General features: G+C 33.4%; 1 protein-coding gene across 4 annotated transcripts in view; it reads right to left on the bottom strand.

Annotated features, from left to right (window-relative positions):
- Positions 1 to 433: 433 nt before the first annotated feature.
- The window catches only part of FIG4 (FIG4 phosphoinositide 5-phosphatase), a 131,979-nt gene continuing 118,048 nt past the window's right edge, over positions 434 to 14,364 (bottom strand). For all 4 annotated transcript variants that reach the window (XM_023503161.2, XM_031964422.1, XM_003769351.4 and 1 more), the window contains one exon: positions 434 to 801. In XM_023503161.2, coding sequence (XP_023358929.1) covers positions 763 to 801 — 39 coding nt within the window. In that variant the 3' untranslated portion in view covers positions 434 to 762. The remainder of the gene's footprint in view (positions 802 to 14,364) is intronic.

Consider the following 14,364-nt stretch of genomic DNA (forward strand, 5'->3'; position numbering starts at 1 on the left):
TGCTTAACTAAGCTTATTCATTATACGGGAATTTTTGGAGATACAGGTAGTGTGTGATCAGATTAGTGATAGTGATAGTGATCAGAAGTTATCTCTCTGAGAAAGAAGAAAAGGGTCTCAATAAAACATTTTAAAGATAGATGGAATACTAAAAATTCAGAGGGAGACACAGATAAACAGAAAAGCCTTGGAACTAATATTGAATTTGTCATACCATCTATAACAAGAAAAAAAACTAAGCTTTATTCATGGTTTTATATATAATCTTTTTTTTTTTACTTTATATGTAATAATGTGCTGGTTAAGTTCATAATAAAAAAGAAAAAACAAAATTCAAATGATAATATGTTTTGTTTTGTTTTGTTTTTGATAATATTATGTTGATCTCACTTTTAAATTCACAATTTTACACAAATCAAAGGAGACAAAAAAATACAGATTCAATTGCTTCTTTATTTTTTACAAAGTTACTTATAAGTAACAAAGAAAAAACATGCTTAGAAATAGATTGCCAAGAAATGTTACCTTTGTGAGAAAAAAATAAAACAAACAGGTATAATCTAAGATAGATGAATGTTATCTTTCTTATTTTGGATTCCAGTATGTCATTCTTAACCTCCTTTTCACATGTATCGATTTCGGATATATTCTCTGTACATAGAAATGTCCTCTTTCCCCAGGGCCTGCATGATGCCTTTACTGGCCTGGATGTGTGCCTGAAAGATCTCAGTAGATTTTCGGTCTACTCTTGGAGGCTGAACTTCATAAATATTGTCTTGGGAGAAAGAGGAGATATGTGTTCTGTAAAAGTTAAACAAAAACAAAGTAAAACATTAGTCTAATAATAAATGGATGCTCACAAGAGATCATGGCTGTGAAACAGTCTGAGAACCAAAGGTCTTCCCAGGTTTTTCTGAGACCGTCCCACTTGTCATTTCTTATAGCACAATAATACTCCATTACAATCATAGGCCATTCCTCAGTTGATGGACATTCCCCTCAAGCCATTCTTCTTTTTAATAAAGGACTTATTTACAAAGAAATTAGTATATGCATTCAGAAATAATACATGTTTAAGACAAAAAGAAGTATTTATAAAAACCACTACCTACTCCTTAATGAATAGTTAATAGGTAATTCAAACTAACTGAGTTCAATCTGTAATTACTGCCCAAATCCCAGAACATTATCACTGATATAACGCCCAAATAAGAATGCCCTTTTTCTATGCCATACTTTTTATTTCCAAAACCTGGCTCTATTCTCTCCTTTCCCAGACCATTATATAAAGGGCCTTAAATGCCAGGTTAGAGATCTGGACTTTGACATGATAAAGACTGAAATTTTCTTTCTTTCTTTTTTTTTAATAGTTTTTTTATTTACAAGTTATATGCATGGGTAATTTTACAGCATTAACAACTGCCAAACCTTTTGTTCCAATTTTTCCCCTCCTTCTCCCCCATCCCCTCCCCCTGATGGCAGGTTGACCAATACACATTAAATATGTTAAAGTATAAATTAAATACAATATAAGTATACATGTCCTAATAGTTATTTTGCTATACAAAAGGAATCAGACTTTGAAATAGTGTACAATTAGCCTGTGAAGGAAATCAAAAATACAGGTGGACAAAAATATAGGAATTGGGAATTCTATGTAATGGTTCATAGTCATCTCCCAGAGTTCTTTCTCTGGGCGTAGCTGGTTCAATTCATTACTGCTCTATTGGAACTGATTTGGTTCATCTCATTGTTTAAGAGGGCCACGTCCATCAGAACTGATCATCATATAGTATTGTTGTTGAAGTATATGATGATCTCCTGGTCCTGCTCATTTCACTCAGCATCAGTTCATGTAAGTCTCTCCAGACCTTTCTGAAATCATCCTGCTGGTCATTTCTTACAGAACAATGATATTCCATAATATTCATATACCACAATTTATTCAGCCATTCTCCAATTGAGGGGCATCCACTCAGTTTCTAGTTTCTGGCCACTACAAAGAGACCTGCCACAAATATTCGTGCACATACAGGTCCCTTTCCCTTCATTAAGATTTCTTTGGGATATAAGCCCAGTAGAAACACTGCTGGATCAAAGGGCATGCACAGTTTGATAACTTTTTGAGCATAGTTCCAAATTGCTCTCCAGAATGGCTGGATGTATTCACAATTCCACTAACAATGTATTAGTGTCCCTGTTTTCACACATCCCCTCCAACATTCCACATTACCTTTCCCTGTCATTCTAGCCAATCTGACAGGTGTGTAGTGGTATCTAAGAGTTGTCTTAATTTGCATTTCTCTGATTAATAATGACGTGGAGCATCTTTTCATATGGCTAGAAACAGTTTCAATTTCTTCATCTGAGAATTGTCTGTTCATATCCTTTGACCATTTATCAATCGGAGTAAGTATGGCTTGATTTCTTATAAATTAGAGTCAATTCTCTATATATTTTGAAATGAGGCCTTTATCAGAACCTTTGATTGTAAAAATGTTTTCCCAGTTTATTGCTTCCCTTCTAATTTTTTCTGCATTGGTTTTGTTTGTACAAAAACTTTTCAATTTGATATAATCAAAATTTTCTATTTTGTGATCAATAATGATCTCTAGTTCTTCTTTGGTCATAAATTTCTTCCTCTTCCACAGGTCTAGGCGGTAAACTATCCTATGCTCTTCCAAGTTATTTATAATCTCATTCTTTATGCCTAGGTCATGAACCCATTTTGACCTTATCTTGGTGTACGGTGTTAAGTGTGGGTCAATGCCTATTTTCTGCCATATTAATTCCAATTTTTCCAGCAATTTTTGTCAAATAATGAGTTCTTATCCCAAAAACTGAGGTCTTTGGATTTGTCAAGTACTAGATTATTAAAGTTATTGGCTGTTTTGTTCTTTGAACCTAACTTATTCCATTGATCAACTAAAGACTCTGAAATTTTCAAAACAAACAATTGATGGAATCAGACCTATGAATTAAAAAGAAAATTCATCTGGAGGCAATGGGTTGGACTAGAGTGGAGAAAAATAAATATAAGAAGATATTGTCAATAAGTCAATGTGAGAGATAAGGAGAGCCTAAACTCCAACATTGGTTACTGCAATGGAAAGGAAAGTACAGATTAAAAATTATTAGGGAAATAATATTGTCCGTACTCAAACAAATCTTAAGGCGTCAGATTCCTATTCCATATCCTAACATACCCCACAACTCTTTTCTTTAATATATTATAATTACTATTTTAAAATCCCTTGCTAACACATTAAAATATCTAACATTTATAACATCTTAGTTGGTGTCTTTAAATTTATTTATTATTCATTCATCTCCTATGCCCACATTACAGGAATTCCTAAAATTCAAAGTGAAATCTGGTACCTGACTATTTCAAGCTTTATCCTTAAATTTTGCCTCCTCTGAATATTTCAGAAAATGGTCATTAAAGAATCAGTAATCTAATACATCCATTGTCCACCGATCTGAAATTTCCAGATAATAGCATATTTTACAAGTGCCATTATCCAATCATTTAAAATAATATCTTCTATTTGTACGGTACTTTACAATTTTCAGAAAAGCACTTTCTTTTACATTATCTCATCTGATCCTCAAAATAACTATGTGACGGATGCAGAGCAGATATTGTTATTCCCATTTCATAAATGAGAAAACTACTTTCTACTACTACAAATGAAGTAGTTCATTTATAAAATGGGAAATCTTTATGGCCTGGCTGTGTGCTACCAGGGAAAAAATAGACTTCTTAGGTACCCTGTGGATTGAGAAACACATTTTCTGTGGCCTAAACTTTAACATTCAGTTGTAGAAGGGAATGGAGCAAACCATAAAGTAATCACTTCATTCCTTTCTGGCTCTTTTTCCCAGACCTTCTGGGTGACTGAACATCCGAGCAGGCATGGAAAGCAGCAGGATCTGTAGCTAAGTGACACATCAATAACTTACTCAGGGCTGAGGTGGCTGATGGAACTCGGCTACAGAACCAGGCTCAGCATATAAGGACAGTCCTTAACCTACTTTTCAGTAACCTCTTTTAACTGCTGTGAACAATGGGCAAAAATGAATAGAAATCATTCTGTAAATACCAAATGCTAAACAAGTAATTTAAAATGGCATCATTCTGTAGCAGTAATGATGCTCTTTAACCAGACTGTGACCATACTCAGAATAACTAACAAAACCATACTCATGTGGGACTGGAAAAAAAAAAAAAGATAACTATTCCATTCTTCTTGTTTTCTAAAAGTATTATTTTTATAATGAAGATGTAGTTATATGTAATAATATAGGCTAGCAAATAGTATGTTTACATAGGATAAATATAATATATATGATATACAACATATATCATATGATAGTTGTATATGTGCACTATGTATATACTATATATACTAGTATATCGTACATATGTATGGAATATATGTGTATTATATGTGCAGTATATATAATAGTATATGTATAGTATATATGTATACTAGTGTAAATATAGTATATGTGTGATTATATATTATATACTATGTACTATGTATACAATATGTATACTAGTATACAGTAGATATACACTATCCTTATACTATTATTGATAAGATTACTATGCCTTGTAGGATAATAATTACAATTACTTCTAGGGTTCCTTATGGCATTTTCACAGTGTTATCCAAATCTAAACAGAGGTGACAGACTTAGAGAACAGAAAGAATCATCGATTTTGGGACATGGCCAACTTGGCAAATAGCTTTGGTTGACTACGCATATATGTTACAAGGATTTGCTTTTTCATTTTTTTTTTCAGATGAGGGTGGAGGTGGTGCTTGGCTGAGAGTGAGTAAGGAACTTGTCCAAGATTTCACAGCTAGTATAATTAGCAATGCTGAATGTTAAGTTCAGGTTTTGCGACTTTTATATTCAGTGCTTCTTCCTCTACAAATATACTCTGGTTACTAGATACCCAATACATGAGATGGAAATAATCTGTCTGCCCTGCCTCATTTACATAGTTATTGTGAGGATTGGGTGAGATAATAGGAGTATTCTAAAAACTTAATAAATGCTCAATCACAAATTGGAAGTATTTAAATGTTTGGATAACATCATTTGTACAATAAATCTCTGGAAAGCTTATATCAGTGGGCAGTGGCTGGTCATTAGATTTCTAATTCTTTGATGACCATTTTATAAAACCTATAGATTTCATTTGAGGAATAAACTTAAAAGAGTTAAATTTCGTATGCTATCTACTTCATGGGAAAATCAGTTTATCTCTCTAGGCCTAAATTTTTCCACTTGTAAAATAAGGGATGTTGAACTATATGACCTCTAAATTCTCTTCAAGCTCCAATTCTATAACCCTATGAAACTGTGGGATTTTTTTTTATTCCCACCGACAAGGATATCATAGAATCTCTAGAACAACTCTTTCCTTTTACAGATGAGAAGACTGAGTGACTTTCCAAGGATCACATAACTAGTGTCTGAGGAAGAATCAGAACAGAGATCTTCCTGAATTCAAGTCCAATAATTCTATCCACTAAGCACACTGCCTCTCTTCAGATCTGACATGGCCATGCTTTCACTGAAGAGCAAAGGGTACTAGGTTGTTCTTCCAAAGACAGAGGGAAAGTATATTATCTGAGCTACACTCCACCCATTCACCAAAGGTATGCAGTCTAAAACAGACCCAAATGAAATTCTAGTAATACTAGCAAATATTTTTAAAAAGTTAACCATAATATTTCAGGTTCATTTCTTTTTTCTTTACATATAAACACTAGTTTAACTCTATAACAAAGAGATTGCTATCTCTACTGCATGTCCCTTGATGATATTTCTAATTCTATTTGCACATGTAACATGCACTGTTCAGAATAAGAAATGAATTACATAGTTTTACCTACAGTTCTAGTTCACAGAACAGAAATATGTCAAGCAAAACTTCTTTAGATAATTTTCTTAAAATTTAAAGCAAATTCTTGTTGCTATCTTCGCATATTCTTTTTTGAATATAATGTTTCTTGTCCAATTTGCTGATGAACAACAGCCTTGTTTTTCACTGAGATGAGTACCATCTGATTTGATTTTCAGAGTACAATTACTATGAAATATTATAAGTTTATTATTTTTGCCCTGCACATCATAGCTCCTATATATTTTTGCTTTAAGAAGCTTTTCTTTAAAAATCACATAGAATGGATTTCTTTGAATGCTTAATATTACTGATTTGTTGTTAGCAAAAAAACATACAGGAATTTTTTTTGCCATACTCACATTTGAATAACTTAATGAATACATGAAACAACATTTTATAACATAATACATATATTATATATAATACACATGATATTATATATATATATATATATATAACATAAAACATAATATAAAATAACATAGCAAATTCCCTCTACAACAGTCCTATTTCAACACTTCATCATGGTGTAAAGTTCTTAAAAGATATTTCTGTCAAATGCAAATTCTGGAAGGATCCTACCAAGTTGGAAAGTCTTTGAATTACAGGCCTAAGGAACAGGATGACTACATTCAGAGAAAACTTTCACAACAAGAATTTTCTAGGTCTCAGCAACTCATATCCATTTATTAACACATAGAAGGTCAATTGGGTGAGTAGCCATACAAAGGAAATCATTAATCCCTGAAACAGTGAAGGAAGGCATTTTAAACCTATAATACAACTGGACAGGGAAACAAGCAGGCAAGGTGTTATGCTTCAGTGGGCAATATGGAGACAGTAGGCATCCCGAAAGTAGGGCATGCAGTATATGTAATCAGGGAACTGAAGTTATTCTAAAGACAAATTTTACCTACTTCATAATTTTGCCTAGGGCTGGTCTGGCCTTCTGATCTGGTTAAGGTGACAAGACAAATGAGTGTTCAGTCAACATAAATATATTTAGCAGCAAGACTGAAAAAAATCTTGCAGACAAAGAGGGAAATGAGATTGGTCAGTGCCTCCACTAAGAAAAGAGGCTAGGTAATCATCTTAAACCAATTCACAAGTGAAAGAAGTTATAGGTTTAAGCATTTTTCTTCCACTGAAACTTTAAGGATTTATTTGACCCAGTTCAGACAACTAGATTTATCAAAAGTATAAATTACATGAACCTACAAAGAGATCATATTGAAACTACATGAAAAGTGCATAATAGCCTCTTCAGGTTCTTATGCTATAAACAGCATTAATAAAGTTGATGCAAAATTTGGCTAGATTTGTAAATTTTGGGCAAGTTTTCAATGCTCTATATTATTCAGTCATTTCAGCACAAAAAATATTTCCTATTGTCAAGATAAGAAAAAAATGGCTTTTTGAAACAATGGGGGAAAATAGGGAAGTTTATGACAGCTAACATAAATTTTGAAATTAAGGCAAAATATTTGTCCCATGTATGCTATTTAAATCATAGAATTATAGAACCATGTAATCTTGGAAGTTGGAAAGGACCTTACATCTCAACTACTCTAATTTTCAACCAGTACAAGAATCCTTTTTACATGTTTAACAGATCCAGCCATCCTGTGCCAGGATATTTACGATGACAGGAAAATCACTATTTCATAAGATAGCTCATTGTATTTTGTGGAATGAAGTTCCGTAACAAAATAACTTAAAATGTTATACATAAATGTCAGCTATTATTAGTATTAGAACAAATCTAATTAATACAAATCTGACTGTGCATCACTTCCAACTCCACTGGTACAGATTTTATTTTCTGATGCAAAATAATAATAATAATAATAAGTTGATCGAAATTTTCACATTAGCCCTGCTATTTAGCTACTCCTTAGCTTTTCCTTTTCCAGATACACAGCCGCAAGTCATTTAATAATTCTTTATAGAATACGGTTTTCAGATTTCCCCTCAGCCTAATCACTATTCTCTGATCCTTCTTATTTAATCAAAATTCCTACTAAAGAATGGCACGTAAAAGTGGCCACTATTCCAGATGTGGTCTTACCAAAACGTCTATTACTATCTTTAATATGGAGCCCATACTTCTATGAATAAAGCCCAAAATGAGAATAGATCTTGTGGATGTCACATTGCATTGATGATTCATATTGAATTTATAGTTAACTAAAACCCCCAGGTCTTGTTTGCATGAATAATTGTCAGTGAGATCTCCCACGTCCTATACTTATGCAATTGATTGTAAAATGAAGGGGGTGGACAAGGTGATAAGGTCCCTTCCAATTCTAACTACATAATCTTACTATCTGTCACAAAATATACACTGACTCAAAAATCAAGGTCATAAGGGGAGCATTGAGGATTACAATTGATTCCATAGTAATGGACATATATCTTCTTTTTTTTCTTTTTCTTTTTAATAAGTAGAGGATAATGAGAAGTACAAAATTTACTTTACTTTTTAGGAAATGGTGAAAACAGGATAGGTCAGAAATAACGGTAGTAACATCTTATCCAAATTAGGTATGAATTGTTACATGATAATATAGTGGGTATTTGTAATGGAGAAGGTGAAAATTAAATGGACATATTTCCTTTTTTTATTAAAGCTTTTTATTTTTCAAAACATATACAAGGATAATTCTTCAACATTAACCCTTGAAACACCTTGCATTCCAATTTTTCTCTCCTTCCCCAACTCCTTCCCCTAGATGGCAAGTTGTCCAATCTATGTTAAACATGGTAAAAACATAGGACATATTTCTCAAAGTGATGTCACTTAATACAATCCTTCTCATAGTATTGCTCCCTGAGCTCAGGTCTGACTCCCTGAAATATGTTTCTGGCTCCAAACTCTCATGATATTTCTGAGGTTTCTAACTCTTGTCTAATGAGCTTTTCACAGGAGCCTTCATTTGTGGAAGTGCCCATGCTAGCCATGCTCACTTCCTACATAGTTCAAAACCTAATTCCCTGGATTATTTTTCTACTTTGCTCCTGTGCGCAAGTATACCTCTCCATACACATCCTTTAATATATTCCCTTTCATGAGTTGCCTTTCCCCAGTAGAATATAATCTTTTTGAGGATGAGAGTTGTTTTACTCTTTGTTGTATTCATATTCCTAGTACTTGGCATAGCCCCTAGATAAATGCTTTATATAATCTATCAAAACTATATTATCCAATCTGGTCATTAGTAGTCGGCAATGGATTAATTCTTCCTTCCACCTCTTCCTGAGAAGCCGTCTAAAAAAGGTTATCTAATTATTTTTCTCCAGCATTAATTCTATGAGATTATAAATGCTCTGCAAGTCCAAGTAACTGTTTAAATTCCCAAGATGCGAGAAATAAATAGTAGTAAACACAGTAGTTTGGGGTTATTTCATTAAGTGCCATTCATAATTAATATATGGCCATGTCTTCCCCCTTTCTTAGGGGAAAAATGGAGAAGTGTCCTTGCTGCCAACAAAGGTGAAAAAATAAGCTTGATTTTCACTATTCTGACTCTAGGTCCATAATATTTAATTCTCTTCCTCAATCCCTACTAAATACTCATCTTTGAGGTACAGTCTTGGAATCTCAGATGCTTTCTATTAAATATTGACTTTGTCAGCCATTTGTTTTAATCTGTACAATGTGAAGACTACCCTCCTTACTGGAGAAGATGGAAGCAAAACAGGAGTTGATTGGTTCTATATTTTGTTAAGAGTACCATTTAATCCAAGCAGAGGATCAACCCTTCACTTGTCCTTTTTGCTCCAAATGTAGTTTTAAAAGCCTTTTGGTCAGTATCCTTGGCATTTTCATAAGCCATGATTCATTCTGAGTTGTTTGACATTATTTTCTTAGTCTACATCATTTGTTTGTTTTCATTCTCACATAAGCAGACTTTTAAAGACTTGAGCTGGCTTCTTCATCCATAAACTGATATTGGCTTTTGCAAATCCAGGTATACCTTTTGTGAGACACACTTATGTTGATGTGGAAGGGTTGGGAGCAGTTTCTTAATAGGAGATCAACGTCTACCAGAACTCTACTGTATTTGCCCAAGAAGGGTTCACAACTTTAAGACTCATTAACTTACTCAAAAATTGGAGTTCTTCAAAGTGAACAATGGAATAGGATGGAAAAGATTTTGATGGTATTGTTTGCATTCCTCAGCATGCAAACTCAGATAACAGAACAATTTTTAGTTCTGACAAACATAAAAGTGAATGAAAAGTGGAAGAGGAGAAGTTGGAACTATGTAATAGGTTGCTGACCCAAGAGCAATACTAAAAACTAAAGCAACTAGCTGACACAGTGGATAGAGCCCTAAATTGGGAATCAGGAAGACATGAATTTGGACCTGACTTGGACATTCATTAGCTGTAAGTCCTTAGAAATCACTTGCCTCAGTTTCCTCAACTGTAAAATGGAAGTAGTAACAGTGCCTGACTTGAAGCGTTTTTGTGAAAATCAAACAAGATAATATTTGTTTTTTTTTAAAAAAAAACTGACAATGTTGGCATTTAGCAGTATCTAAGAAATAGTAGATATAATTACTTCCTTCCCTTTTCCTGTACTGGATCATAAATATTATTACGTAAGGTATAAAAAGGCAATTCATACTGACTAAAGTTACCTTATAAATTGCTATGAAAGCATTTTGTGATGATTGGGGTATTTGTGCCAAAAGAAATCTCTGGAATTCGTGCAAAATAGCTTTTTAGTGGACTAAGCAGTAGCTGTATATAAGAAGTGTTAGAACTATGCTCAATGTGTTCAAAGTGTTTACTATTAAAGCTGTTTATCCGAACAGCATAAACACCAATAAGCCTTTGGAGCTGGTGTGAATAGAATTCTTATCTTTGGAAAAAACAGGCAAAACTCAAATAACATTTTAATAATTATGGATCATCTTATCCAATACACATGGCCCTATCCATGTGGAAAACAACCAAGAGGTTTTTTTTTTTTTTTTTTTTTTGCAGTAAAGTATTATGGTAAAAATATTTCTCTGTATGATATCCTTGCTAAAAGTAATTCTGTTGAAGATCAAGATTTTAACAGCAAACTACTTGAGTAAGTACTAAATGTGGCAGGAATCAAGAAGTCTATAACCAAATCTTATCATCCTTATAATTATCAACATGTTTAGTTAATCATGTATAAGCAAAATGCTCTAACTGTGGATCACCTCAATGTCTGAGATAGTTGTTAAGCAAAAATATGACACTTGAATTTGGAGTTAGAAACCCCAGCCAAAAAAAAAAAAAAAAAAAAAAACAGAATTCTATGAAATCTTGATGGCCAGGAAAAAAAAAAAAAGATAGTAAACCCAAAGCAACTCTCTCCCCAAGCAATTGGGAATTAGAATAATCTTCCATTCTTTAAAATATTCTCTGAAAATGACTGACTAAAGTCTTTCAAAGATGATACATCAAAATGATCTGCTGTCCTGGAGAAAATAGTTGGACTCTGGACATGTTATTTCACTCTGGCCCTAAGTTTCCTTAATTGTAAAGTGAATAGGTTGAAATAGATTCAATCTATATTTCCTTTCAACTCTAAATTTTATATCCTTCATTTGACCAGACAGTTTATAGTATACTTTCAAAGAGACAGCATTTTTTTTCTCTTTTTCCTTTTATTTTTATCTAACAGTTTCACCCTTAGGTTTAGATACAGTCATTTAGGTACACTATGCCCTCTCTTGTGTCTCCTTTTTCATTGGATTTATTTCCTGTGTAACAATATCTTTATGGATATATTATAGTCATGAGTCCAATCCTGCCACAAATTGCTAATACCTAGGAGATCACACTTCCTTCCTTGTGAAATTTAAGTTCCATTTTATTTCATGTACTCTGTATTGTTAACTAGACAGCAGAGACTATAAGCATTGTACCTGACTACTTTATCTGTCATATTCTTTTTTGAGTTACTAGGTACTTTCATGTACTGTTTTTTTTTTTTACTCCATACTTTCTAGTCTGCATAGTTTCTAATTTTATAGTCTTTTCCTGGGCATTTCTCTTCCTTTTCCTTAAATTTCAGCTTAAAATCTCTTGACAAGGTCAGCATATTCCCTTTCCACAAAATCTTCTCTGTATTCATGAATGCAATGGATCACTAAACAGGAATCCATTGTCCGAGTGTTGCAAGCCAAATTCCCCAAATCCTAAATCCCTGCCTGAACATAGTTCTAACACTTCTTACATATACTAAAATGTTTAATGACTTGCCCATGGTCAAACAATCAGTGTGGCAGAGGAAGGATTTGAAATCAGCTGTTCTTGACTCCAGGGCTACCTCTTTCCACCATGTTGTCTCACCTGACTAGTCTTCCTGTTGCCCCAAAAGGTCTACCTCATGACCTTACACTTCTATCTTATCTCTGATAGTTCAAAGTTATCTTTTTCTGCTCTTTTGGCACTTCGTTAATTTCACCACCAACTTGCTTTGGAATCTTTTCTTTCCTTTGCTTCCTTCTTGGCTTCCATTCTGCCTAGGAAGCCTTCATTCTCACTCATGTGGTAAATGCATCCTGAAACCTTTTTTCTCCTCAACTGGCAGGGAGATTGGTTTGTGTATTTAATTTGTAGCTCATGTAACTTTGAATTGCTTCACACAGAAAGATAAATATAATATGGACCCAAAAGATCACTGGAATAGTTCTTTGGTGTCCACACTTCTGCATTCTCAAGATGAATTGCACACCTTTATGGTTCTTCTAGAAGATTCCCCTATCTATCAGGGTAAGGTACCTTCTTGGGAAAGCTGTACATGATAGGCTACATAATAAAATAATTGGATTTGGAATAGAAAAATCTGGGTTCTAGTTCTAGCTGTCACTTACCAACTCAATGACCCTGAGAAACTGACTTAACCTTTCTGAGGGTTTTTTTTAGATTTTCTCTCCTAAAAATGGGGATAACAATACTCTTTGCATAATCTACTTCATAGGATAACTGTGAAGATAAAATGAAATAGTACAAGGCAGGTGTAACACAAATCACTGCAACAATGTGAGATATCACTTGGCCATCTAGTCTTTTCCAATTACTTCTAATCTCTGATAATCTATAAAAACATCTATAAAATAAATCTATAATTGGCATCTGTCAGACAACAAGTCCAATTTCCCACATACCCATGACAACAATATGGCAAAATACTCCATTTATGTCTTTTATTATCTTTTCTTACCACTTTTTAACCACTTGTTTACCACTTTTTCATTAAGGTACAAATAAAGACAACATTCTTAGATCATTTAAGTCCCAAACCATATAAAGTAAATCAGTAATGGGGATTCTCTAACATAACTTCTATTGAAGATATGACCAATGGATTTTTTAGCTATCCCACACCATAGATTTGGAAGATGTAAGAAGAACTAATCCCAGTTCTAGCATTTACCAGTAAACTGCATGACCTGAACTCTCTTAGCCTCAGGTCTCCATCTAAAGAGACTGCACTTGCTGATCTCTCAAATGATCTTAAAACTAAACAATCTTTCAGGCTCCTTCTAGCTCTGACATTCAAGTTGTCTATGATGCTAATATTCTTCCAGAATCATATTAACAACTGAACAGAAAAAAATTCTATTTTGGCACTTTCAGTTCCACTGGGACTGAAAGCAAATTACCCTGTACAACACATATTACCTCAAGTTAATACATCTGACTGTCACAAATATGACTGATCTCATAGATGTCATAATATATCTCTGTACATAACATTAAATAAGCTTCTTAGATTTTTCCCCAGAATAGTCAAATGACATGTAGAGTATATTAAAATTAATCCAAAGGTTTGTTTTGAAGAAAAATCAATGAACTAGTTTAAAATATGAAGACATGAGACTTCCCAATGTTTGTGTGTGTTTATGTGTGTATATACGTGTGTGTATTCACATACAGTGTACTTATTTCAAAACTTTTAAAAAGCTATTATTTCATCCATTTGGGTACTGCCTTCAACCCTTGAAAATTATGATCATTCCTTGCCTTAGTAGATGGTTTCACAGGTTATTACTCATCACAACCACTCTCATCAAAAACAAAAAAAACAACTCATTAAGAGTAACTACTTTGATTTTTATCTAGTGCATCCAGACAATTACAATAAAAAGTATCACTTCTGAATGTGAAAATAAAGATGTAAAATTTCTCCAGTTCCTATCTGTCCAACATGAAGCCAAAAGACAAAATGTAGAGTATAGTACCCATCTGGAATTTTTAGAAAACATTTTTTTTCATAATTAGCAAGCATACAACTTGCTAGCCTGTGGAGCAATCCTATCTCAAATTTCTGGCATGTGGCCAAACTCTGTAGGATGTGTGTGCCCACCTGGCTCTGAAAAAGTATAATCTAATGCACATCTGCACCAATTCTTAGTAATATTTATTATGTTAAATATCTGTACTCT

Source organism: Sarcophilus harrisii, chromosome 4 (genome assembly GCF_902635505.1).
Source record: "Sarcophilus harrisii chromosome 4, mSarHar1.11, whole genome shotgun sequence".
Taxonomy (NCBI): Eukaryota; Metazoa; Chordata; class Mammalia; order Dasyuromorphia; family Dasyuridae; genus Sarcophilus; species Sarcophilus harrisii.